General features: G+C 38.5%; 1 protein-coding gene across 1 annotated transcript in view; it reads left to right on the plus strand.

Annotated features, from left to right (window-relative positions):
• Positions 1-27386, plus strand: part of TPH1 (tryptophan hydroxylase 1) — a 29749-nt gene extending 2363 nt beyond the window's left edge. The window contains exons 2-10 of the mRNA XM_078433282.2: positions 6362-6545; positions 8737-8837; positions 12200-12267; positions 12394-12590; positions 15282-15417; positions 16115-16241; positions 20954-21049; positions 21852-21985; positions 23724-27386. Of these exons, the coding sequence (XP_078289408.1) occupies positions 6362-6545; positions 8737-8837; positions 12200-12267; positions 12394-12590; positions 15282-15417; positions 16115-16241; positions 20954-21049; positions 21852-21985; positions 23724-23898 (1218 nt within the window). The 3' untranslated portion in view covers positions 23899-27386. The remainder of the gene's footprint in view (positions 1-6361; positions 6546-8736; positions 8838-12199; positions 12268-12393; positions 12591-15281; positions 15418-16114; positions 16242-20953; positions 21050-21851; positions 21986-23723) is intronic.
• The last annotated feature ends 155 nt before the right edge of the window (positions 27387-27541 follow it).

Genomic DNA, 27541 nt, shown 5'->3' on the forward strand with positions numbered 1-27541 from the left:
AGGGAGCAGGGTAAATTATGCTAATAGAACTTCACTGGCGTTAAACTCTTATGCTCTGGAGGCAGACCACCTGAGTTCAAATCCTTGCTCTGTCACTTATTGGCTGGGTGACCATGGAAAAATCAATTGGTCTCTCTGTGCTTCAGTCTTTGCATCTATAAAGTGAGAACCCTGCCTCCCTTATAGGGTCATCTTGAGAAATAACAGAGTTAACATATGTAAAGAGCAGATGTTAGCTCTTTTAAAAATCAAGTTTATATCATATGACATGCTATTTTATAGCCATGTGAAAATAATACTTCAAAGAATTAAACATTTTACATAGAGACCAGTAGTCTAGAAGAGTTTGCAATGAAAAGCATGTTTTCCTACTCAATACACCAACCATATTCTAGTCCCATTCCCTAGAGGCAACCACTTTCAACTATTTCTGGTGTTTAATTCCTTTGACGCCGAATTTATGATATCTAAATATTGTTTTGATCCCTCTCTTGGAGTTATCAACTTTACATGATATTCATTTATTCTCTCTTGTGAATGATACTGATAACCATCACTTCTTCCTCTTCCTTCTCCCTAAATTTGATAATTACATGATTATTTTAACTTCTTTATTGATTACCTTTGAGTTTTTAAATAACATACCTTTATTTCTTCTTCTATCCACTGTCTTTTTTATTTTATTTTTAATCAAAGAATGTGTGTGCATGGTTTAAAAAGTGAACCCACACCATAAAGCTTATAAAGAAAATAGTAGTCTTCTGCTTCATGTCTTTTCATTTTTTTTTTTTTTTTTAATTTTTTTTTTCAACGTTTTTTATTTTTTATTTTTGGGACAGAGAGAGACAGAGCATGAACGGGGGAGGGTCAGAGAGAGAGGGAGACACAGAATCGGAAACAGGCTCCAGGCTCCAAGCCATCAGCCCAGAGCCTGACGCGGGGCTCGAACTCACAGACCGCGAGATCGTGACCTGGCTGAAGTCGGACGCTTAACCGACTGCGCCACCCAGGCGCCCCCATGTCTTTTCATTTTTAAGAGAAGTTTAATTTATTTTGTTAACCTTAGGGCGGAGGGTTGACTTAATCATATATCTTAGATCACCTGTAAACGATCATCATCGACTTATACAGCCTCCTCCTGTTTTTTTTAAATTTTTTAAAATTTACATCCAAATTAGTTAGCATATAGCGCTAGCCTCCTCCTATTTCAAAAAAAAAATTTTTTTTAACGTTTATTTATTTTGGGGAGCTAGAGGGGGGGGGAGGGGCAGAGAGAGAGGCAGACACAGAATCCAAAGCAGGCTCCAGGCTCTGAGCCTGTCAGCACAGAGCCTGCCGCGGGACTCGAACCCACAAAGTGTGGGATCATGACCTGGGCGGAAGTCAGACATTCAACCGACTGAGCCACCCAGGTGCCCCACCCTCCTCCTGTTTTATTTCATTGTTCCATTCGATCTCCAGTTTCTCCCTCCTGATACACAACTGCTCTGATATGTTTGATCTGTACACTTAATTATTATCATGTGCACTTTACAATATGTGGAGTTTTTACCTGCGTGTCCTGGTAATTTACGTAATTGTAACTGTATGATACACTTTTTCTTTCAGTCAGCACTACCCACGTATCCGTTTCCTTTGTTCTTCTAACTGTGGCATCTTTCTAGGGTGCGCTCATTCTACTCATCTTCAGCCTGCAGGAGGCAACTATTTGAAGCTCTTTTAACTGTCTTTTCTAGTGCTTACTTCTATGGGTTTTTTTGCTTGTTCTGTTTCTTGTTTTTTGAAAGATTTTATTTTTAGGCAATCTCTATACCCAAGATGGGGCTCAAACTTACAACCCGGAGATAAAGAGTCGCATGCTTTACTGACAGAGCGGCCAGGCACCCCTACTTCCATATTCATAAACAATAGGCTCATTCTGCTATTTCTTGATTTTTTTTCACTCGTAGATATTACCTACTGATTTCTTGCAATGGAAATAAAGACTTAGTTTTTTTGACACAGCTCCCTTTCCAGTGGCGCCCTCAACTTTCCTTCCCCTGAATCTTCCCAATGCAGTCATGTCCCAGTTTTTGGCTATGCCAGTTTTTAATGTTTTCAATATTAAAATTATATAAGTCCTGCTCAAAGAAGGCCATATTATCCATTATTTTGACTTCCTTTTTGGAAAACAGGATTACAATTTAGTGTTTAAAAGCATGGAAAGTTTGAATTCCAGTTCTGACACTTATTAGCTGTGTGTCTTTGGGCAAACTGCTTAACTTCTCTGTGCCTCTGTTTCTATAATTGAAATACATGACAGGGAATGTCTCACTTATTACTTCTACTTTATATAAAATTTCCTGGATCTTCCTGACTAAATTTTTCTTGCAGATGGAAAATAATAATTTTAAATTATTTAGTTATATTTCCTCACCAAATTCCATCAAAATTTTGATTTTGATAGTGTTCAATTTATAGAGTAATTCAGGAAGAATTGACTTATTGCTTCTTTGTCTCAAAAAACATAATTTAGCTTTATATTTATTCATGTTATCACTCAGAAAATATTTATCGGGGTGCCTGGGTGGCTCAGTCAGTTGAGCATCTGACTCTTGATCTCAGCTCAGGTCTTGATCTCAGAGTTGTGGGTTCAAGCCTCATGTTGGGCTCCACACTGGGAGTGGAGCCTACTTAAAAAAAAATATTTATGAGTGCATTCTTATTATAAAAATTAATAAGAAATAGATTAAACCATCCTTTACTTCTTTCTAAAAAAGTTTTAATTCCAGTGTAGTTAACATACAGTGTTATACTCAGATACCACCTCATGCCAGTCAGAGTGGCTAAACTGAACAAATCAGGAGACAACAGATGCTGGAGAGGATGTGGAGAAACGGGAACCCTCTTGCACTGTTGGTGGGAATGCAAACTGGTGCAGGTGCTCTGGAAAACAGGGTGGAGGTTCCTCAAAAAGTTAAAAATAGATCTACCCTATGACCCAGCAATAGCACTGCTAAGAATTTACCCAAGGGATACAGGAGTACTGATGCATAGGGGCACGTGTACCCCAATGTTTATAGCAGCACTCTCAACAACAGCCAAATTATGGAAAGAGCCTAAATGTCCATCAACTGATGAACGGATAAAGAAATTGTGGTTTATATACACAATGGAATACTACTTGGCAACGAGAAAGAATGAAATATGGCCTTTTGTAGCAACGTGGATGGAACTGGAGAGTGTTATGCTAAGTGACATAAGTCATACAGAGAAAGATAGATACCATATGTTTTTACTCTTATGTGGATCCTGAGAAACGTAACAGAGGACCATGGGGAATAAAAAAAAAGGTTAGAGAGGGAGGGAACCAAATCATAAGAGACTCTTAAAAACTGAGAATAAACTGAGGGTTTATGGGGGGTGGGAGGGAAGGGAAAGTGGGTGATGGGCATTGAGGAGGGTACCTGTTGTGATGAGCACTGGGTGTTGTATGGAAACCAATTTGACAATACATTTCATATTAAAAAAAAAACATACAGTGTTACATTAGTATCAGGTATACAATATAGTGATTGAAAGCTTCCATACATAAACCAGTGCTCAACACGCCAAGTGCACTCCTTAATCCCCATCACCTGTTTCACCCATCCCCCCCACCCACTTCCCCCCGACCCAGCTCCCCTCTGGTACCTGTCAGTTTGTTCTCTGTAGTTAAGAATCTGTTTCTTGGTTTGTTTCTCTCTCTTTTCTTTTCCTTTGCTCATTTGTTTTGTTTCTTAAATTCCACATATGAGTGAAGTCATATTGTATTTGTCTTTCTCTGACTGACTTATTTCACTTAGCATTATACTCTGTAGCTCCATCCATGTCATTGCAAATGACAAGATTTCATTCTTTTTTATGGCAGAATAAAATTCCATTGTATATGTATATATATACACACATATATGTATATGTATACATATATTTATGTGTGTGTGTGTGTGTGTATACATACACACACAACATCTTCTTTATCCATTTTTTTATTGATGGATACTTGGGCTCCTCCATAATTTAGCTATTATAACTAATGCCCCTATAAACATAGGGGTGCATGTATCCCTTCTAATTATTGTTTTTGTATCTTTTTGTGTCAATACCCAGTAGTGTCATTACTGGATTATAGGGTAGTTCTGTTTTTAACTCTTTGAGGAACCTCATACCGGTGGCAAGTGGCTGCACCAGTTTGCATTCCCACCAGTAGTGCAAGAGGGTTCTTTTTCCTCCACATCGTCGACAACACTTGTTATTTATTGTGTTTTTATTTTAGCCATTCTGATAGGTGTGAGATGATATCTCATTGTGGTTGTTGGGTTGTTTTTTCTTTTACAAACTTTATTTATTATTTTTTACGTTTATTTATGAGACACAGAGACAGAGCACAAGAGAGAGAGGGAGACACAGAAACCAAAGCAGGCTCCAGGCTCTGAGCTGTCAGCACAGAGCCCCATGCGGGGCTTGAACTCACAAACTGTGAGGTCATGACCTGAGTTGATGTTGGTCGCTCAACCAACTGAGCCACCCAGGAGCCTCTCATTGTGGTTTCAATTTGCATTTCCCTGGTGATGAGTGATGTTGAGCATCTTTTAATGTGTGTGTTGGCCATCTGGATGTCTTCTTTGGAGAAATATCTGTTCATGTCTTCTACCCATTTTTCAATTGGATTATTTGTTTTTTGGTTGTTGAGTTGTATCAGCTCTTTATTATACATTTTGGACACTAACCCTTTATCAGATGTATCATTTGCAAATATTTCCTCCCATTCAGTAGGTTGCCTGTTAGTTTTGTTGATTGTTTCCTTCACTGTGCAGAAACCTTTTATTTTGATGTAGTTCCAAAAGTTTATTTTTGCTTTTATTTCCCTTGCCTCAGGAGACATATCTAGAAAAATGTTGCTACAGCCAATGTCAGAAACTCTCCTGTACCTCTGATCAACTCCAGTATATTTTGTAACTGGCTTTCTTCCATTGATTCCATGATAAAGTCTATATTCCAGGATAAACCTTGCCCATTCCAATTTTCCAATATCCCTGATACTCACTCTTTTTTTCTTGTCAGTTCATGTTCCTAATAGTTCTTACTTCATCCCTACCTTTACATATGCAGTTCCTCCTGTTTTGAATCCCCCTTCTTCTTTTCTGTCTTCCCACTCTATCTATTTCTTAAGACTCATTTCAGTTCCTATCTGCTCCATGGAAACTTCTACTTTCTCCAGCCCATAATGCTTTTTCCCAGGACATCTCTGCACCCAAGTACTTATTATTTCTATTTCTCTTAGTCTTTCATGTGTTAGCTAACCAGATTATAAATTCCTTGTATATCTTACCTTTCTTTGTATGCTTCACAGCCCTTACCTGGCTACATAGGTGTTCACCAAGTTAATTCAAATTGAACTGGTTAGTGTTGGAGATTAGCTATTCCAACCTTGTAATTTTTTTTTTTGTTGTTGTTTTTGATGGAAAAACTGTTGGGTAATTGGTTCTTATGTTTCATTATTATGTCACCGGTGCTGGTCCTCAGCTATCCAAATTGGTAAGAGAAGATATCCTCCTCCCACAGGCTTGCACATATGGCACCCAGCTCAGGCTGGCATGGGGAGAGAGCAGAAGAAGCAATCTGCTTCAGCTGGTTACTAAGTTTGTAGCTTAAGAGATTTGAGGTATTAAATACTGTTCAAGCTGTTCAGCTAATTTTATTAAATGCATATTCACAAAGGAAACTTTTCTTTCTAAAGGACTAACATTAATATCCCTTTTTGAAAAAAAATTTTTTTAACGTTTATTTATTTTTGAGACAGAGAGAGACAGAGCATGAACAGGGGAGGGTAAGAGAGAGGGAGACACAGAATCTGAAACAGGCTCCAGGCTCTGAGCTGTCAGCACAGAGCCCGACGCGGGGCTCAAACTCATGGAACGCGACATCATGAGCTGAGCCAAAGTCGGCCGCTCAACCTACTGAGCCACCCAGGCGCCCCCTAGTATCCCTTTTTAAAAACTAGCTTTTATTTGTGAGAATCTTTGAAAAATTCTTTTTATCTAGGAGGTTTGAGAATTCTACCACTGAACCACCAGTGCCAAGTTTGATATTTTGGTTTGAAGGCCATTCATTTCTGGCAATTCGAGGGACTTTCTAGTGGGTGATTAATTTTTCAAACTTTTTTGAACAGTACCTAATATTTAGGGGGAATTACTCTGCTTGTTGCATCAAAAACAGCCTCTTTCTCCTTTGATATTATGGTGAGTGTGGAATTGATTTATAGTGGTGATGAATGTGACGAGCTCAGTGACTAATACCATTTGAGGCTGTCATATGTATCTTCACTCTCTGCTTTACACAGGAGAAACATGTGAGCCTGTTACATATTGAGTCCCGAAAATCAAAGAGAAGAAACTCAGAATTTGAGATCTTTATTGACTGTGATATCAACAGAGAACAATTGAATGATATTTTTCATCTGTTGAAGTCCTACACTAACGTTCTCTCTGTGAATCCACCAGATAATTTTACTGTGAAAGAAGACGGTAAGTTCGAAAAGTGAAAATCCCCCTGAGAAGATTAAGTACATCATGTGTGTCCAATCTTGTATTTATCTTGGGGGCATGAAAATAAAAATAAAACACTGTCTCCTCAAATTTCTTACAGTCTAGTAGTGAAGGAAACCCCAAATGTAATTGCTTAAAATACTACAGAACAATTATAAAGCAACATTTTTATCAAGTGTGAGGAAACGTGAAAAGGAAACGTTGGGTGCAAGAAAGAATTCAGAATAGTTAGAAATTGATTAAGTTTTCTCAGTTTCCAAATCATCAAACATTTCTTGATTTCACAAACCTTCAATTTACAATCCCCGAGCCCTTAGAGACTCCCACAGGGCCTACCATCTGGCAGATATTAAGTGTTCAAATTTGTGGAGAATGTTGACAGTTGCTGATGATTATGGTATGAATACACTCTTTACATACTCCTCCCTGTCTCCACTCCCACCAAAAGCAAGTGAAAAGCAACACAGCCTTCTAAGGTTTCAGATGGCTAAGATCTTCTGTTGTGAAAAAAATCCTCATAGTTTACTTGGGACAAAAGACAAAAAGATAATCCAACCACATTATATATATGTTACTCAATTTAAAATAGTCCCTTTAAGAGAGCCAAAGCATAAGAGACTCTTAAAAACTGAGAACAAACTGAGGGTTGATGGGGGGTGGGAGGGAGGGGAGGGTGGGTGATGGGTATTGAGGAGGGCACCTTTTGGGATAAGCCCTGGGTGTTGTATGGAAACCAATTTGACAGTAAATTTCATATATTGAAAAAAAAATAAAAGGACGTAAACAAAATGAAAAAAAAAAGAAAATAAGCAAATGAAATGTCACAAAAAATATTACTGATTTAAAATGTATTTTCTAAAGTAATACATTAATCTGTAAAAAAAAATAAAAATAAAAAAATAAAATAGTCCCTTTAGATTATGCACGACATTAGGGTATAATCAGGACTGATACCTATCTGTTATGCATTTGCATGGCTGTGTAAGTTATTAAAATACTAATATGCTTCCATTTCTAAGTGGCAGATAGCTGCTTCCCCAAATCCTTTGAGTGTCCCCACCATGCCCAAAGTCCCTGTGCTCCAGATGCTATCCTAGGTGTCCCAGGCCCACCACAAACAAACAAAGGATTAACATCTGGCAGAGCAGGAGCCTAGGACTGGTGCCCCTGTGGTATTCAGGGTTAAATCTGACTATCAATTCTGGGCATGTTACAAAGAGCATTAAATGGCTAGAACAAGAAGGATTGAATTCTAGTTCTCTCTCTTCCAATAGAGATGAATTACCTTGGATAAATTACTTCTCATCTCTGAGCTTTGTTTGCCTCATCTATAAAATGAAGAATTTTTTAGGGGCTAAATGGTTCAGTTGGTGTTTAGGGAACACCAAGTTGTGTCAGATGTCTCTACTAAGAAACAGGGATACAGATATACATAGTCCCTCCCCTAGAGTCCTTCCCATTCTTTCCTGTAAGACACAGATATGAACAGATAATGTTTTAAAGAATCAGAAACAGTGTCACAGGAGCCCAGAGGACAGAGAAATAGCTCAACCTACAAGATCAGGGGAGGTTCATTAGATCTGAGTCTTGAAGGAAGAGAAGGATATTTTCAGGAAAACAGAAGGATGGGGTGGAGGAGGAAGTGGGGGTGGGGTATAGGTATTCCAGGGAGGAGAATAGCATATGCAAAAACCCCAGAGTTCTCAGAGGGCCTGTATGTCTCAGGGAGGGTGAGAGATCAGAGTGGCAAAGACACAAATGGTCTCTAAGATCCTTTGCATCAACAAAAATAAACGTTCATTCTTATTAAATTTGTACCTTTGGTCTGCAAAGTTGTACATCCTTACTCTGCTTTTTTAAGGATAGCTGGGTTTTAGTTTAGTTTTTTTTTTTTTTTTTTTTTTTTTGTACTTTAGGTCTATTTCTAAAGTACAGCATTTCTCCAACACCTAGGAACTCAAGGAAATCAAAAAAAGTTTTAAGCTCAAAAATTTTGGATAAACTTTACTTATTAAGAGATAGAGCAATATACTTGTATAAATTTTGCCTCAAAGTACAAGCTAAAATTAAAAATCTCCTCCAAATGTATCCATGACTTTCTTAATTTCTTCTTCCTTCTTGCCTTATTTAAGATCATCTATTCCACATTCAGTGGTTTTGTATTTTGCAGGTATGGAAACTGTTCCTTGGTTTCCAAAAAAGATTTCTGACCTGGATCATTGTGCCAACAGAGTTCTGATGTATGGATCTGAACTGGATGCAGACCATCCTGTAAGTATCTTAATAAATCTTTTCAAGAGAATATTTTAAAGCAAACTAAAAAAATTAAGGGAAATCATTTTCTTTTTTGGAGATTGTGGTTATTCTAGACTAAATAGGATCTTGTTTTACTCTGGATTTTGGGAAGTTCCGGTAGTCTTCCTTGTTGGTGGAATCCAAACTAAAGGCCTGAAGAGCATCCAACCTCAGTGGCTCCAAAACACCTGTCGCATGCCTGGCATTCCTATTACTAAGAGCTATTCCAAAAGTTATTCTAAAATGAAGACAGAATTTGAAGCAGTTATTTATTTATTTATTTATTTATTATTATTTTTAATGTTTTATTTATATTTGAGAGAAAGAGACAGAGCATGAGGGGGAGAGGGCCAGAGAGAGAAGGAGACACAGAATTAGAAGCAGGCTTCAGGGTCTGAGCTGTTAGCACAGAGCCTGATACAGGGCTCGAACTCACAAACTGTGAGATCATGACCTGAGCTGAAGTCGGTCGCTCAGCTGACTGTCCCACCCAGGTGCCCCTGCAGCAGTTTTTACTAAAGTGGGGCATGGATTGTTGGAAAGGCATGTAAAGATAGGAGCGAGAAAGACTGTCCAGCATGATTGATTTATTCGGTGGTTGATGAACTACGAAATTGTTTCTTTGGAAAATTACCTGGGAGACAGTATAGGCATGAGTTGGAGAATTAGTAAGCCCAAAGCATCAGGGTTGTTTATGGAGCTCTTCGGTCCTGGAAGGTGGAGAAAAAAGATCGCAATTCTGGAGTCAACACCAAGGTTTTGATCTGCCACTTACTAGCTGTATACATTGACTGTGTATTGCCTTAGCCAGTCCTCAGCTGATCTGCCTATTTTTTTTTTCTATAATATCTTATTAGGCAACTTATTAACTGGGATTAATACATTGCTGTACTTGCTCAGTTGGAAAGATAAAGCACACATATATGAATAAACACAAGATCAAATTGTGAAAAGTGCTAAGTGGCACAGATAAATTGCTTTGAGATGTACACAGGAGGACAAACACGTCTGGTTGAAGAGGTCAGAGGTCAACCTCTTAACTTGGCTTTAAAGGATTTTGGCAGCAAAGAGATGGAGAGGAAAGATAATTCACTGCAACATGAGCAAAGGGTCAGAGTCAAGAAAATCTGGGTCATGTTTACGGAGAGGTGACTAAGTCAGTTTTACTGATCTACTACCAAGTGCTGATGATTTTGATATTCTAAATATTGCTTAAATTTGTTCCTTATTTATACCACACCTTTAACACATCTCCCAGCTTCCAGCTTGCCACCTTAAACCCATACTCCTCATAGTCACTAGAGCAATCTAAAACCTCAGGATGAAAAAAAATAAATAAATAAATAAATAAATAAATAAATAAATAAATAAACAAACAAACGGGGCGCCTGGGTGGCTCAGTTGGTTAAGCATCCGACTTCAACTCAGGTCATGATCTCGCGGTCCGTGAGTTCGAGCCCTGCGTCGGGCTCTGGGCTGACGGCTCAGAGCCTGGAGCCTGCTTCTGATTCTGTGTCTCCCTCTCCCTCTGCCCCTCCCCCGTTCATGCTCTGTCTCTCTCTGTCTCAAAAATAAATAAACGTTAAAAAAACATTAAAAAAAATAAAACCTCAGGATGACCATTATCCCTTTTCTGACTAAAGATCACCACTGATACCTAGGTACACATCTAAGAAAATTGAAAACATATGTCCACGCAAAAACTTGTACACAAATGTTCATAGAGGCAAAAAGTGGTCCATCCACTAGTGAATAGATAAGTAAAGTTTGATATGTCCCTAAAATATAATATTATTGGCCATAAAAAAGCATGAAATACTGATATATGCTACAATATGAATGAACCTTGAAAACTGATAGTAAAAGAAGCCGGTCACAAAAGACCATATGTTATATGATTCCTTTTATATGAAATGCCCAGAATACGCAAATTCATAGAAACAGAAAGTAGATTAGTGGCTGCCAGGGTCTGGAGGTGAAGGGAAATGGGGAGAGTTTGTGAATGAGTATGGTGTTTCTTCTGGGAATAAACATTTTCTGAAATCATAGTAGAGGTAGTTGCACAACACTGTGAATATACTAAAAATCACTACTCTGTACACTTTAAGATTTTATGGTGTGTGAATTATATCAATAAAGCTGTTACTCACTCACTGATTGATTAATTGATTGATTTATAGAAATCACCAGTGGCTTCCCATTACCCAAAGATGGAATCCAGGCTGTTTCAGACCTTTACTAGCAGACCTTAAACCAGTCCACTCCATGCCCCACCTCCTCCTCCAAACTCCAGCAACACTGGGTTGCTCCTGTTTCCCTAGGCCCAGAATGCTGTTTTTCAGCTCTGCACTGTCACTGCTGCTGTCCTTTCTGGCCTTTTCCATCCAGCTATCTCCTTTCCTCTTTTGAGACTTAGCTTAGGAGTCGTTGTTGGGAAACCTTTCCTGACCTACCCCCCGTCCCCCATACTCTTTCACATATTCTGTCTGGGTTGGGACTTTCTCTCTCTTTCAAAGTTTCTCTTTTGAGTCCCAGTGGCATTTTGTGCATATCTCTAATAAGGCAGTTATCATATTGTTTCATAATAATTGGTGGATATAAACTCCTTGAAGACCCAGATTGTGCTTCATTCATATTTGTTTCTCTGGATTTTAGCACAAGGCCAGGTGCATAGTAGGGGTTTGTTAATCTGTGGTAAAGAGAAGGAGACTCATTCTCCCCTTGTTTCCTATTTTGCATTATTGGCTGCTTTCTCCTGGGTTTTGCATTTTGATGTCTTATTTTATCTATTTTTTAAAAAATTTTTTCCTAGGTATAGATTCTAATGTTACTATTTTATCTTTTTATTATCATTGTTTGCCTTTGCAAATATGATTATGTTTGCATTTTGCGATAAAATCTAAGGCTAGATTAAGTTGTCATGATTTTGTGTATTATTAACTACTATTTTGTTAGTAATTACTATTACAGGAAACTATAACTGAAGATGTAGTCAAACGATTAAGAAAAAAAGAATCTCACCTTTGGTAAAGAGTAGTGTATTTAACTAGGATGCTGCTTTTCTTATTCCTCAAACTATTTTATTTTTGTAGCCACTATAGGATTTTTGTGTCTTTGTATCTATAGAATCTTTTGTCCTGGTAGCAACTATCGCATAAAGCTTTCATGTAACATCAACTTTAAAATAAAAATGATCATCAATTTCTAAACAATGCTTACTCAAAATAATTCTGTAGCCCTTTAATTTCATAGCTTGAGTAAAAGTGAAATGTTTCCTAAAGATCATTTGTCAAGTGTTTTTTAGGATGGATATTTTAAAACTTTTCTTTAATTATCAGGGCTTCAAAGACAATGTCTACCGTAAAAGACGAAAGTATTTTGCAGACTTGGCTATGAACTATAAACAGTAAGTATATTATAAATAACGCATATAAAATAAATGAATAGAATAAGTTATACTCATTTAGTAAATAGAAAGTGAGTGCTACTATTTATTGAATGCTAATTCAAAATAACATCTGTGTCTCATTAGTGGAGACCCCATTCCCAAGGTTGAATTCACTGAAGAGGAGATTAAGACCTGGGGAACCGTGTTCCGAGAGCTGAACAAACTTTACCCAACCCATGCCTGCAGAGAGTATCTCAAAAACTTACCTTTGCTTTCTAAATATTGTGGATACCGGGAAGATAATATCCCACAATTGGAAGATGTCTCAAACTTTTTAAAAGGTAATAAGTGAATTACTTTTATGTAAGGGGAATGTTGAACTCTGTTGTGATCATAACAGAATTAAGAAAAATTTTTTTAATGTTTATTTTCGAGAGAGAGAGAGAGACAGAGACAGAGACAGAGCGTGAGCAGGAGAGGCGCAGAGAGAGAGGGAGACACAGAATCCGAAGCAGGCTCCAGGCTCTGAGCTGTCAGCACAGAGCCCGACACGGGGCTTGAACTCACAGACCGCGAGATCATGACCTGAGCCAAAGTCGATCATTTAGCCAACTGAACCACCCAGGAGCCCCATCCATGACAGAATTTTTAATAAAAGAATAAAGTCAAGGGGCTCCTGGGTGGCTTAGTCAGTTAAATGTCCAACTTCAGCTCAGGTCATGGTCTCATGGTTTGTGGGTTCAAGCCCCGCATTAGGCTCTGCACCAACAGTGCACCAACAGTGCAGAGCTTGCATGGGATTCTCTCTCTCCCTCTCTCTCTCTGTCACTCCCCCCACTTACATTCTCTTTCTCTGTCTTAAAATAAATAAATAAACTTAAAAAATTATTAAAGAAGAAGAAAGTCCAGTACATTGGAGGTCAGATTTTCCTTACTCCGTCCTGGAGTATTGGATCCAGTATGGGGCACCCCATTTGAAGAGGGACAATCATAACCTGCAGCCGGTGTAGATGAAAGTGAGCAGAATTATAAGGGGATTGGAAAACATAGTATATAAATAAAATTTGGAGGACTCTTAGGATATTTAGCCTGGAGATTTAGAGGACATTATAGCTTTATTTAGGTACCAGATGATCATCTTATGTAAGAGAGGAATTACTATGTGGCCCTAAAGTAAATGACAATTGGATTGAAACTGCAAGCTTTTGGCTCAAAATGGAGAAGACCTTGTGTTAAAAGAGCCATTTAGAAATGGAACAGGCTCATGAGATGATTATTTCTGCCTCCCCAGAGGTTTTCATACAAAAGCCCTATACCCACTTGTCTGGGGTATGGTAAAGGAGATTCAAGCTCCTTAGGGGAAGATTGGTGTAAATGATCTCTGAAGCTCCTTTCCACACTAAGACTCTATCAGTTTCCCAAGGAAGATGTGCAAGTAGAGGCATTAACAGAGTAGGTTAATTTTTTTCCTTTTAGTTCTTCATGCTTATTTGGTTCAGGTTTCCTTATTTTTTCTAGCTAGTTTAGGATGTAACATGATCAGTAATTTCCAGGGTTTACAGTATGTAAGAAAAATATATATCCCCTTTGATCTCACGGAACAAATAGAAGTTATGCTTTTCACTCAAACGGTTTAGTTTATTTCCACCATGGTCTGAAATTCCTATCACTGAATTTCTCACATAGATTGTCATAAAAGTCTATGAATTTACTTAGCTCCATAATTCTTATTAGTCAACCACTATGCGCAAAACTAAGAACTAAACAGGAAAAGGCATGATAGTTTTACAAGAGAAGATTTCGTGTACATGGTTCCTATAAAAACCAGATTAAAAAAATAGTGATGAAGGATGACAGAGAACCAATGCACATGACCTCGTGGGTCTTACAAAGATGGACAAGTATATGCTATGGAAGTTATCACATTAAATTTGCTTGAGATTTGGAGGAAATATTTTGTTATGGGTACAAAACTGAAAGCTATTCACTTGGGGTCTGGAGCTTGAATTGTCTGCAGAACATGTTGCTACAGGTGTTTCAAGAGAAACTGCCAAAGAGGGAAACCAAACTTAAATGATACTTCAAACAAAACATCAGTTGGAAGGAGTTCTCTGCACTGTCAAATATGGTAGTCCCTAGACACATGTGGTTGCTTAAATAATTCAAATTAATGTAAATCAAAATGTTAGTTTTCTATCCACCCTAGCCACATTTCAAGTGCTTAATAGCCATATGTGGTTAGTGGCTACCCTATTGGGCAGCCTAGATATAGAACATTTCCATTATCATGGAGAGTTCTATTGGACCATGAAATCTACCCATCAGAGTGGGAGAATCCAAGTACAAAGCAACGGGGTGGAACTGGAAGATCAGAGGGTGAGGGTTTGAACTGAATGGAAAGAGTAGAGCTTATAGAGTTCCCCTGAGCCACTGTGGCCCACTGACTGGTCTCTTTTTATAGAGGGCATACGCAGTTATAGCTGTTGGGGAATAAACGAGCACCATCCAGTTTAGAGAAAGTATAGAAACTACTTTGCAAGAGGTAATACTGGCTAAAAATGGCATAGATTAAAAAATCGTTCTGATTTCAATTAATAGATCTTCTTAGTTTTTTTTTTTTTTTTTTGCAAAAGGAAGTAAGATTGTCTAAGAGATATTCTAAACCCTTTAAGGGAGACAATAAGGTGTAATATAAGGAGACCTGGGCTCCCTTTCTACCTTTATTATCTACTGTGTGACCTTGGATACTTACTAAGTCTCTGAGCCTCAGTTTTATAGTCATCACAATGAGGAGAATAAACTTTAATTCAAATTGCAAACATGAAAGGCGGTATGATGTATAAGGTCTAACTCATTGCCTGACCACAGTAAGTGCTCAATAATTATCACTTCCCCTTAGTGCACACATGACACATTTTAGTTTCCATGTTCTCCCTTCAAAGTGTTACTTGGTACCACTGGCAGTATTAAAGCGTGGCGGTAACTGGTCTGTTTGGGTGAAGATTTTCTTCATTTTCTCCTTTGCTTTGCAGAGCGCACAGGTTTTTCCATCCGTCCTGTGGCTGGTTACTTATCACCAAGAGATTTCTTATCAGGTTTAGCCTTTCGAGTTTTTCACTGCACACAGTATGTGAGACACAGTTCAGACCCTCTCTATACCCCAGAGCCGTGAGTACTTCTACTTCAGCCTTCATTCATCAAATAGTATTTGTCATAGTGGTACTCACGTCATGAGTTTTGTGTGAAGATTAAATGAATGAACGCATGTGAAGCATTGAGAATAATGCCTGGCACATGATACATGCTCCATGCTCTGCATATGTTAGCCATTAGCATTACCATTAGTAACTGACAACCTGTTAGGTGCCAGGTGCTATTCTAAGCACAGGGAGTGTAGCATTGAAAAAAATCAGGCAGAAATTTCTGCCTTCATAGAATTGATATTCCAATGGGGGATAAGGATAATAAACAAATAAATAACATATTATATTTGATGGTGAAAAGTGCTATGGAGAAAAGTAAAGCAGAGCAGGAGGAAAAAAGTGTTATGTGTGGAGTGTTTCTGTTTTGAAAAGGGTGATCAGACAAGGACTCACTGAGAAGGTGAAATTTGAGCAGAGACTTGATTTGGTGGGGGTGTGGGGGACACACGTCTATGGGTATCCTATGTGTGTATGTTTCTGAGTGGCCTAGGTTTGAACCAAAATAGTTTCTCTACTAAATTGTTAGTGTCCTTTGTGATCTATTTCCAAGTAATACCACCTGAATAGAAGGAAGATCAGATTCTGGCTTGATTGAATTGTTGATTTTGGATTTATGTGTGACGTAAGCATCACAGTGTGACAAACCTGTACCTCTTTTTCAGAGATACCTGCCATGAACTCTTAGGTCATGTCCCCCTGTTGGCTGAACCTAGTTTTGCTCAATTCTCCCAAGAAATTGGCCTGGCTTCTCTTGGAGCTTCAGAGGAGGCTGTTCAAAAACTGGCAACGGTATAAATCTGAAAATAGCTGTGTAGATCAGTAATTCTTATCTGGGGTGGGATGTGAGTGTCAGTTTAAAAGTACAGATTCAAGATGGCTGTTAGATTTGTCTTTGTTCATATTTAATTTAATTTAAATGATTTCTTATTTATTTATTTATTTATTTATTTATTTATTTATTTATTTTTAATATGAGATTTATTGTCAAATTGGTTTCCATACAACACCCAGTGCTCATCCCAACAGGTACCCTCCTCAATGCCCATCACCCACTTTCCCCTCCCTCCCACCCCCCCATAAACCCTCAGTTTATTCTCAGTTTTTAAGAGTCTCTTATGATTTGGCTCCCTCCCTCTCTAACCTTTTTTTTTTTCTCTCCCCTCCCCCCATGATCTTCTGTTAAGTTTCTCAGGATCCACATAAGAGTAAAAACATATGATATCTGTCTTTCTCTGTATGACTTATTTCACTTAGCATAACACTCTCCAGTTCCATCCACGTTGCTACAAAAGGCCATATTTCATTCTTTCTCGTTGCCACGTAGTATTCCATTGTGTATATAAACCACAATTTCTTTATCCATTCATCAGTTGATGGACATTTAGGCTCTTTCCATAATTTGGCTATTGTTGAAAGTGCTGCTATAAACATTGGGGTACAAGTGCCCCTATGCATCAGCACTCCTGTATCCCTTGGGTAAATTCTTAGAGCAGTGCTATTGCTGGGTCATAGGGTAGATCTATTTTTAACTTTTTGAGGAACCTCCACCCTGTTTTCCAGAGTGGCTGCACCAGTTTGCATTCCCACCAACAGTACAAGAGGGTTCCCGTTTCTCCACATCCTCTCCAGCATCTGTTGTCTCCTGATTTGTTCATTTTAGCCACTCTGACCTGTGTGAGGTGATATCTCAGTGTGGTTTTGATTTGTGTTTCCCTGATGAGGAGTGACGTTGAGCATCTTTTCATGTGCCTGTTGGCCGTCTGGATGTCTTCTTTGGAGAAGTGTCTATTCATGTCTTCTGCCCATTTCTTCACGGGATTATTTGTTTTTTTGGGTGTGGAGTTTGGTGAGTTCTTTATAGATTTTGGATACCAGCCCTTTGTCTGATATGTCATTTGCAAATATCTTTTCCCATTCCGTTGGTTGCCTTTTAGTTTTTTTGATTGTTTCCTTTGTAGTGCAGAAGCTTTTTATCTTCATGAGGTCCCAATAGTTCATTTTTGCTTTTTTTTTTTAATTTTTTTTTTTAACGTTTATTTATTTTTGAGACAGAGAGAGACAGAGCATGAACAGGGGAGGGGCAGAGAGAGAGGGAGACACAGAATCTGAAACAGGCTCCAGGCTCTGAGCTGTCAGCACAGAGCCCGACGCGGGGCTCGAACTCACGGACCGTGAGATCATGACCTGAGCCGAAGTCGGCCGCTTAACCGACTGAGCCACCCAGGCGCCCCCATTTTTGCTTTTAATTCCCTTGCCTGTTGAGGTGTGTCAAGTAAGAAATTGCTGCGGCTGAGGTCAGAGAGATTTTTTCCTCCTTTCTCCTCTAGGGTTTTGATGGTTTCCTGTCTCATATTCAGGTCCTTCATCCATTTTGAGTTCAATTTTGTGAATGGTGTAAGAAAGTGGTCCAGTTTCATTCTTTTGCATGTTTCTGTCCAGTTCTCCCAGCACCATTTGTTAAAGAGACTGTCTTTTTTCCATTGGATATTCTTTCCTGCTTTGTCAAAGATTAGTTGGCCATACTTTTGTGGGTCCAATTCCGGAGTCTCTATTCTATTCCATTGGTCTAGGTGTTTGTTTTTGGGTCAATACCATGCTGTCTTGATGATTACAGCTTTGTAGTAGAGGCTAAAGTCTGGGATTGTGATGCCTCCTGCTTTGGTCTTCTTCTTCAATATTATTTTGGCTATTGGGGTCTTTTGTGGTTCCATGCAAATTTTAGGATTGCTTGTTCTACCTTCAGGAAGAATGCTGGTGCAATTTTGACTGGGATTGCATTGAATGCATAGATTGCTTTGGGTAGTATTCACATTTTAACAATATTTATTCTTCCAATCCATGAGCACAGAATGTTTTTCCATTTCTTTGTATCTTCTTCAATTTCTTTCATAAGCTTTCTATAGTTCTCAGTATACAGATCTTTTACATCTTCGGTTAGGTTTATTCCTAGGTATTTTGTGATTCTTGGTGCAGTTGTGAATGGGATCAGTTTCTTTATTTGCCTTTCTGTTGTTTTATTATTAGTGTATAAGAATGCAACTGATTCCTGTACATTAATTTTGTATCCTGTGACTTTGCTGAATTCATGTATCAGTTCTAGCAGACTTTTGGTGGAGTCTATTGGGTTTTCCATGTATATCATGTCATCTGCAAAATGTGAAAGCTTGACTTCATCTTTGCCAATCCTCTTACCAGGCTTCTCAAAAAGAAAAGGGAGATGACCCAAATAGCTAAAATCATGAATGAAAATGGAATTATTACAACCAATCCCTCAGAAATACAAGCAATTATCAGGGAATACTATGAAAAATTATATGCCAGCAAACTGGACAACCTGGAAGAAATGGACAAATTCCTAAGCACCCACCCGCTTCCAAAACTCAAACAGGAAGAAATAGAAAACTTGAACAGGCCCATAACAGCGAAGAAATTAAATCAGTTATCAAAAATCTCCCAACAAATAAGAGTCCAGGACCAGATGGCTTCCCTGGGGAATTCTACCAGACATTTAAAGCAGAGATAATACCTATCCTTCTCAAGCTGTTCCAAAAAATAGAAAGGGAAAGAAAGCTTCCAGACTCCTTCTATGAAGCCAGCATAACTTTGATTCCCAAACCAGACAGAGACCCAGCAAAAAAAGAGAACTACAGGCCAATATCCCTGATGAATATGGATGCGAAAATTCTCAACAAGATACTAGCAAATCGAATTCAACAGCATATAAAAAGAATTATATACCATGATCAAGTGGGACTCATTCCTGGGCTGCAGGGCTGGTTCAACATTTGCAAACCAATCAATGTGATACATCACATTAATAAAAGAAAAGATAAGAACCGTATGATCCTGGTAATCGATGCAGAAAAAACATTTGACAAAATTCAGCATCCTTTCTTAATAAAAACCCTTGAGAAAGTTGGGAATGAAGGAACATACTTAAATATCATAAAAGCCAGTTATGAAAAGCCCACAGCTAATATCATCCTCATTGGGGAAAAACTGAGAGCTTTCCCCCTGAGATCAGGAACAGGACAGGGATGTCCACTCTCACCTCTGTTGTTTAATGTAAAGTTGGAAGTTCTAGCATCAGCAATCAGACAACAAAAGGAAATCAAAGGCATCAAAATTGGTAATTTAAATTATTTCAATAACATTAAAGGAGGATGTAAGATTTTTAAGGTTCATCAAAAGGAGACATGGGCCTTAAAAAATGGTAGAGAAACACTAGAGTTCAATAACAATAGTTCGTAAATATTTCTTTGGTAAAAATGATAGGCCCTCTAAAGATGATGCTAAAAATATTCTTTGAGCACTAGGTACAAGATGTCGTGCTGCAAATACAAAGATGAGGAAGGCCTGGTTCCTGCCTTCAAGGAATTTATACGCTACTTGAGGAAGCTGTTGTGTTAGGATGGGATGAACTGTGCAGCGAAGTTCAGGCAGAGTGGTCTGGGAGGACAGAGAACTGCTTGGGGGAGGTTTCATGGAAGAGGAACATCTGGACTAGCCCAGGGAAGATGAGTCATGTTTTCACCTGCCAAGAAAGGGAGGAAGAGCATCTCTGGATGAGTGCACACAAGGGAAGACAGGAGGTGCTTGGTGTGTCTGGGGAAATGACGAGAAGCTGGAGCAGAGTGTGTTAGGGTCGGGGAGATAGTACGAAATAGGCTAGACGATCAGAACAGTGCTTCTCTAGTTGTGGGTCGGGGACCCACTAGAGTCCCTGCAACCCTTGCACAGGGTCCTTAAGTGAAAGACCCACTCACAGTGCAAAGTGGCTGTCAATATAAGAAAGGCTAGAGTTCATTGATACAGTTTCAGACTCCACACTACAGCTGAACTCTAAGAAATTGCCACTTGTTGAGTTCTGATGTGTCAAAGAAGAATACCCACAATTATCTGAAAAGGCTATTAAAATATTTAGCCTTCTTCCAACTACTTTTCTGTGTGAGGCTGAATTCTCTTTGTATACTTGAACCAAAACAACATATTGCAACAGGTTAAATGCAGTAGCAGATGTGAGAATCCATCTTGTTTTCCAGCCAGACATTAAATAATATCTAGCCAGATGTTAAAAAAGATTTAGAGCAATGTAAAACAATGCCTTTTTCCTGACTCTTTTTTGTTTTGTACAATATAAGTCACTTTGCATTAAATTGTTATGTTACCATAACATGGTTTATTACATTTTAAATTTAATCAGTAAACATGTAAATGTTTTCAGTTTTAACTTTTACTGCCATAAATATAGTGAACTGTAACCCACATGAACAAAAGATCTTTCAGGTCCTGAGTAATTTTTAAGAGTGTGTAAGAGTCCTGGGAACAGCAGTTTGAGAGAGGCTACCTTAGAACAAGCCCAGATTGTAGAAATACTTGTGAACTGGTCTGGGGGTCTTGAACTTAATTCCAGGACACTTTGGGTCAATCTCTAAGGGTTGCAGTTTGTTTTAAATTGAGCTAATTCAGGATGTGAAAGTAATATCAATGTCCTTTTGCAGTGCTACTTTTTCACTGTGGAGTTTGGTCTCTGTAAACAAGATGGGCAGTTGCGAGTCTTTGGTGCTGGATTACTTTCTTCGATCAGTGAACTTAAAGTAAGAGCTGTAAACCTCTGCATATAGTCATGTTCACTTAATATGATTGATACGACCAGAAAGAGTTTTTGGATTTGAACAAGTGTCTACTATGGAAAATACTTGGGGTGGCAATAAACATTACTTAAGAGACAATTTTCTCTATTTCCCAAGTTTATAGCGATATCTTGAATTGTTTTTTTACTTATATGTGGACTTTAATTACTTAATTTCTTTTTCTTTTTTGAGTATAGTTGACACACTATAGATATATCTTTTAAATAAAAAGTACTTTAGAGCTTTTGCTTGCAAAGTCTTGCTGTTCTCTCATCGTTTTTAGTGTGCTAGCAATAACTTCTCCTAAATTCTAGAGAATTCTTTGAGATTGATTATCCAATAAAGGAATGAACTAAGTATGTTTGTTAAGTAATGGGTGTGTATGAAACACTGTCCATGGTACTGTCTTGCTCTTAAGGAGCCTACGACCTGATGGTGGGTACAGTCATGTATAGGAATAACTAGTACAGGATGGAAAGTAGGTGTCCTAATGCAGGAATATATAAATAAAGATCACTGGGGGGCTGTTACATGGAAAGTGTGTTAGGAAAGTGTTATGGGATGATCTTGGGGCACTTATGGGGAACAGCAGTTTGTTTTGCTGAAGTATATTGTGGGTTAAATAATGCTGCAGGAAATAAGTTTGGAATTGTAGGTTGGGGCCATTGCATTAGTACATTCAGAGGTGTGCTGATTGTGGTGGTTATGTTTAGGATGTGATCCATACAATTAGACAGTATTCTTTGATTCACTGACTATCTTCTAGCATTCACTTTCTGGACATGGCAAAGTAAAGCCCTTTGATCCCAAGATTACCTGCAAACAGGAGTGTCGCATCACAACTTTTCAGGATGTCTACTTTGTATCTGAAAGCTTTGAAGATGCAAAAGAGAAGATGAGGTAAAGTATATCTTCCTCATGCCTAACTTTCCTCTGCAAAAGATAAGTCCAGGGGCGCCTGGGTGACTCAGTCAGCTGAGTATCTGACTCTTGATTTTGGCTCAGGTCATCATCCCAGGGTCATGGGATCAAGCCCCATGTCAGGCTCTGTGTTGAGCATGGAGTCTGCTTGGGATTTTCTCTCTTCCTCTGCCCCCTCCCCCACTCGCGTGACCGCTCTCTCTAAAATAATAATAATAATAAATAAATAAATAAATAAAAATATTAAAGAAAAATGTAGGTCCAATAATGGTAACAAATCACAGAAGTAAGCAGCTGGATAATTAGAAGCCTACTAGATACCTTCTGCCTGTGATATATCTCCCTTTCACAACAAATATTTAGAGTATGTTGTTTATGGTGATGTTTGGTGACTGCATATATGAATCAGATACATTGAGAAATTGGTTTCTTCTCATCAGAGTTTATAATCTAATAGGAAAAATAAACTATATACAAATTGCTACGTAACAACATAGGAAGCCTTACAGCGATACAGATGAAACTTTGTTCTCCATTTTATTCAGGAGCAATTTGTTCCAGATGGAGGAACAGGGAAAGCTTAATGACATCTGAAAAAGCACTTGGAGGATAAATAGGATTTAGGTATGTTAAGTTTTAGGCTAAGGAACAGCATAAAAAAGGTAAGGAGATGGAAACATATAAGAGTGTGATGCAGTCAAGCTATGTGTTATTTAACTATTGATCAGCTAAGTGTATTGTTAAGAAAGGAGGACATTGGAGGCAGAGAAACTACTTAGGAGATTTTTGTAATACTTCAGGTGAAAATAAGGGCCTTGGCCAAGACTGTAGGGCTATAGAAGCAGAATTAACAAAACACTTGTTGGAAGGTGTCATGAGGTCACATTGTGAGATCGTTGTGGGATAGATGGGGGTTTAAGACATGCTCCTTGTCTTCCAGGGATTTTCTGTTACTCGAGGAGTTAGGCCATGCACAGAACCAAATAACAATACTAGCAGGGCTTCCTCTAACACATATGAGCCCTTTGTGCAGACTAGAAAAAGGGGTCCCTTCTGGGTAGACCAGTTGGACTGCAAGCTGCATTTCAGCCCTTACTCCTGTACAGCTGTCTTCAGGTGTGTTCCTAGGGGTCCTGAACACAATTGTTCTTGCGGGTGCCAAATGAGAGGTTCAAATGTTGGCCTGATAAAGAAGGCAGAACTTTACTGTGTGAAGAAAGGGTAGAAGTTAGGTCATTTGAGAACGGCTAGAGGATGACATTCTAAACAGAAAGAATGTCCATGTGCAGGAGGCAGGCCTCCTGGCCTGTTTCTGGCCTGTTTCCATGTATGTGTGTTTGTGTGTGTATAGCTGTAGTGATGTAAATCACAGCTGAGGAGTCTGTTACTAGGTGGTCAAGGGCTCCCGTTGTCTACTGATAAAGCTACTGTAGTTGGTCTCCTTAGCGTAGCCAAGAGATATATAAAGGAATACATCATTAATACAGTCATCCACAGGATCTTTCCCTAGAAATGCAGGGGTGGATGTGTCTATGACAATTTTAGGTTTCCTACCTGTGTAGGATTCCAGGGGATCTCTGCAAAGGCAGTGTAGGGAAATAGGTCAAATTGGCTGTGTCTTTTGTCTAGTGTGTGAAATAGGTTTGCTGTTGCTCATTCCGTTTTCATCATTCTGCCTCCTAGAAATTGATTGCCTCTTACTTGTTTTCTTCAATAGAGAATTTACCAAAACAATTAAGCGTCCGTTTGGAGTGAAGTATAATCCATATACACGGAGTATTCAGATCCTGAAAGACACCAAGAGCATAACCAGTGCCATGAATGAACTGCAGCATGATCTTGATGTTGTCAGTGATGCCCTTGCGAAGGTCAGCAAGCAGCTGAGCATCTGATCCTGAGAGCATCTGAGCGCCAATTCAGAGAGAGGCCTGTGGGCCAGCTCCTGCTTTTCTTGAAGACCTGGTCATGGAGGGACAGTAGCCAAACAACATTCTCTACTCCCATTCCTTAATTAGTTCTTTGGAAATTTGTACCTGGATACTCTATACCAGTACCTATTTTTTTTTTTTTTTGTAACAGCTTAGTGAAATATGATTCACATACCATACAATTCATTGACCACTCATTTAAAAAAATTTTTTTTTAAACATTTTGTTTATTTTTGAGAGACAGAGACAGAGAGTGAGTGGGGGAGGGGCAGAGAGAGAAGGAAACACAGAATCTGAAGCAGGCTCCAGGCTCTGAGCAAGCTGTCAGCACAGAGCCCGGTTTGTGGGGCTTGAACCCACAAACCGTGAGATCATGACCTGGGCCGAAGTTGGACGCTTAACCAACTGAGCCACCCAGGCGCCCCTGACTGACCACTCATTTTTTATAGAGAAGTTTTTTAACCCCATGGATAGATCTAATACCGGCTTGATTCTCTTTTCCCTAATTTTTCTTGAGTAAAATGACCTTTATGATCATTTAAAATGCCTTGGTGGGTATCATGGAGCTGACCCATATTGATACCTAAGATCCTTTTATTTCTAAAGTACCTTACTTATCATTGGATTTGTGCCAAGCTTGATCGCATTCAGAGCCATAAAGTTAATAGGAGACCCACTGTCTCCACTGCTAGCATGGGCAGAAGTATAGAGACCTTTCCACATGAAGCACACCTCATAAAGAACAAGTAGTCTAGTTTCAAGTATGGTATCTTGTAAGGAAATAGGAGTAGCTAAATCTGGAAAGGTTGATTAGGGCATCATCCTCAAGACCAGGTTATGAATTTGGGACTTTATTTGGTGGGCACTAGGGAGCCCCTTCCCATGTGACCATCTTCCTTGAGTGAGACCCTTTGTTTTCTAAGGCACTGCATGATGCTGGTTTTGTTTTAAAACTTTTTTTAAACGTTTATTTTATTTTTGAGACGAGAAACAGGGCATGAGCAGGGGAGGGGCAGAGAGAGACGGAGACACAGAATCTGAAGCAGGCTCCAGGCTCTGAGCTGTCAGCACAGAACCCACTGCGGGGCTCAAACCCACGAACCATGATATCATGACCTGAGCCAAAGCCAGACGCTGACTGAGCCACCCAGATGCCCCATGCTGATTTTGTTTCAGATTATCTGTTCTACTCATGGGTCCAACGGGGAACTTGGAGGCCGGGCATTTGCAAGGCCCTATACTCAGACGTGTAGTGTATCATGATGGGATTTGCCCTTAGGTTAACAGAAGATGATATTGTCAAATGGAGAGTTCAAACTGAGACAGGTGAGAGAAGCACAAAGTTAATGTTGGAAAACTGATGCTGGGCACTTCATTTGCAAGGTTTAAGGTGAGACTGTAAATAGGGAGTCAAGGCATAAGGGTGGAGAGTGGGGAAACGGCTGAGGAAATGGGATGTGAGAAAGGTCAAGAAGACCATTTTAGGTCTGACACTAATAATGCAAGGGTGCAAGGACTGGTTTTTATGTGGTGTCTGCTGTGTAGTACAGGGAGGGGGCCTGATACAAGCAGGTGAAGCTGGACTCCTCAATACATGCTGTGTCTGTTTAATTTGCTCCTTTTCTCTTCCCCACTCCCTCCTCAAGTTTCTTCTGTCTTTGGTCTTCTCTTTCTGCCATCTCTTTATGGGAAATGTTATCCACATCCATGACTTCAATTATTATTTTGTATGACTCCCGTGTTTGCAATTCTAACCTTGAGATCTTTGTTGAATTTTTGCCTCTTAAGTCCATCTGCCTGCTAGATATTTTCCATCTAGATGTCCCATAAATCAGGCCAATGTTGTACAACTTCTTGTGGTACCATCCGCATAGAATGAAACGGGTTTATACAACACGGTAGACCTGCCAAGTATCTCACACTCAGTAGGTTAAAAAAAAAAGAACCCATGAATAAAAACCTCAGGATCACCTGAATATTACACCCCACCAGGTTCCTCTCCCAGTGATGTCATTTCTGTTAATGATATATTATGGGTCATATTTTTAGCCAATTACTCATTCTTAATCAGGTACTTAAAAAACTGTCTTTACTTTTTTTCACATTAATAGTCAAATGGTATACCATTTAACACATTGTATCTCAACAGACCACTAGATCTTTTCATTTATTTTAAGGCCACAAAAGAAATTATAGAAACTTAAAAAAATTTCTTTTATTTTAGGTCATACAAGGCAATAGAACTGGGAAGAGTAATTCATGCTATTTCAGATTTTTACATTACCTATAATTTTAGTTAAGTATAACTTAATATACCTTTGATAGTAATAGATCTAAGTCAGCTAATCTAAAATCATTTAAAATATTGATTAGCTAGTTTATAGTTAGTGAATTTGGTTGCAAGGAAATCTGTAAGAAAACCATGATAGATAACAATTAATAGCAAGTTATGCATATCTTATTTGGTTATTTTCATATAACTTTGATCATGGTATAAAGAATCATAGTTTTTGAATTTTAAGATTGTGGTATTTAAAACCACTCTGCACAAAGCACACTAAAATCGGTGTTAGAGCACAATCAATATTACTTATAACTTCAGAATAATGGAAATATTTAATGATTGATTTTAGTTCTTCTAACTTCTGGACTTGTGATACTTACTTGGTACATCAGGAGTCCTGAGAGTCTTAGAATTTTAAATAAATATTTTAAATATATGTCTTTAAGGCATCTAAGAATATGTTAATATTTACTCCAATATGAGAATAGAATTGAGTCGAAAGTTTGGTTTATAATTCTTTTTTTTTTTTTTTTTTAATTATCTCAGAAGGCTAGGGCTTCTTTTTTTAAAAATTTTTTTTTTAATGTTTTATTTATTTTTGAGACAGGGAGAGACAGAGCATGAACAGGGGAGGGGCAGAGAGAGAGGGAGACACAGAATCTGAAACAGGCTCCAGGTTCTGAGCTGTCAGCACAGAGCCCAACACGGGGCTCAAACTCACGACTGCAAGATCATGACCTGAGCCGAAGTCGACCGCTTAACCGACTGAACCACCCAGGCGCCCCTGGTTTATAATTCTTAATCAGTGACTTAATACTTAAAGATGTAGGTGGTATCTTTCTGACTTTTTGAAGAAAGCTCTAAAATCTAGCTGGTTGTCAGAATACCTATATTTCTTAATCTGCCTATGTTGTAATTTGGAGTTATATATTGTAATGACACACCAGAATGTACACAATTATACTTACTTTGTAAGTTGGCTTCAAAACTGAAAAAGGAAAAAATCCTGGAGTTCTTTAGAGGCACACATAATAGAGTCCATATAGTAATTTCTAGGAAATGTATAAAGATGCTGTGGTCCATTTCAGTCTAGTGTTTATTGTACTATGTAATATACATTTATGATTTGCAAGTTTGTTATTCAAGCAGATAATAATAAATGGACACAAAATTCATGTTCTTAATGTAGCCTTTTTTTGTCAAACATGTTAAAAACAGATTTCAATATATATTAGCAATTTTTAAGTTTAAGAAATTTATAACATTCCTATACTTCTTGAAAAGCTTGTGAATATGAGATATAAGGGAAACCCAACACACTTG

This window comes from Panthera onca, chromosome D1, assembly GCF_046562875.1.
Source record: "Panthera onca isolate mPanOnc1 chromosome D1, mPanOnc1 haplotype 2, whole genome shotgun sequence".
Lineage (NCBI taxonomy): Eukaryota > Metazoa > Chordata > Mammalia > Carnivora > Felidae > Panthera > Panthera onca.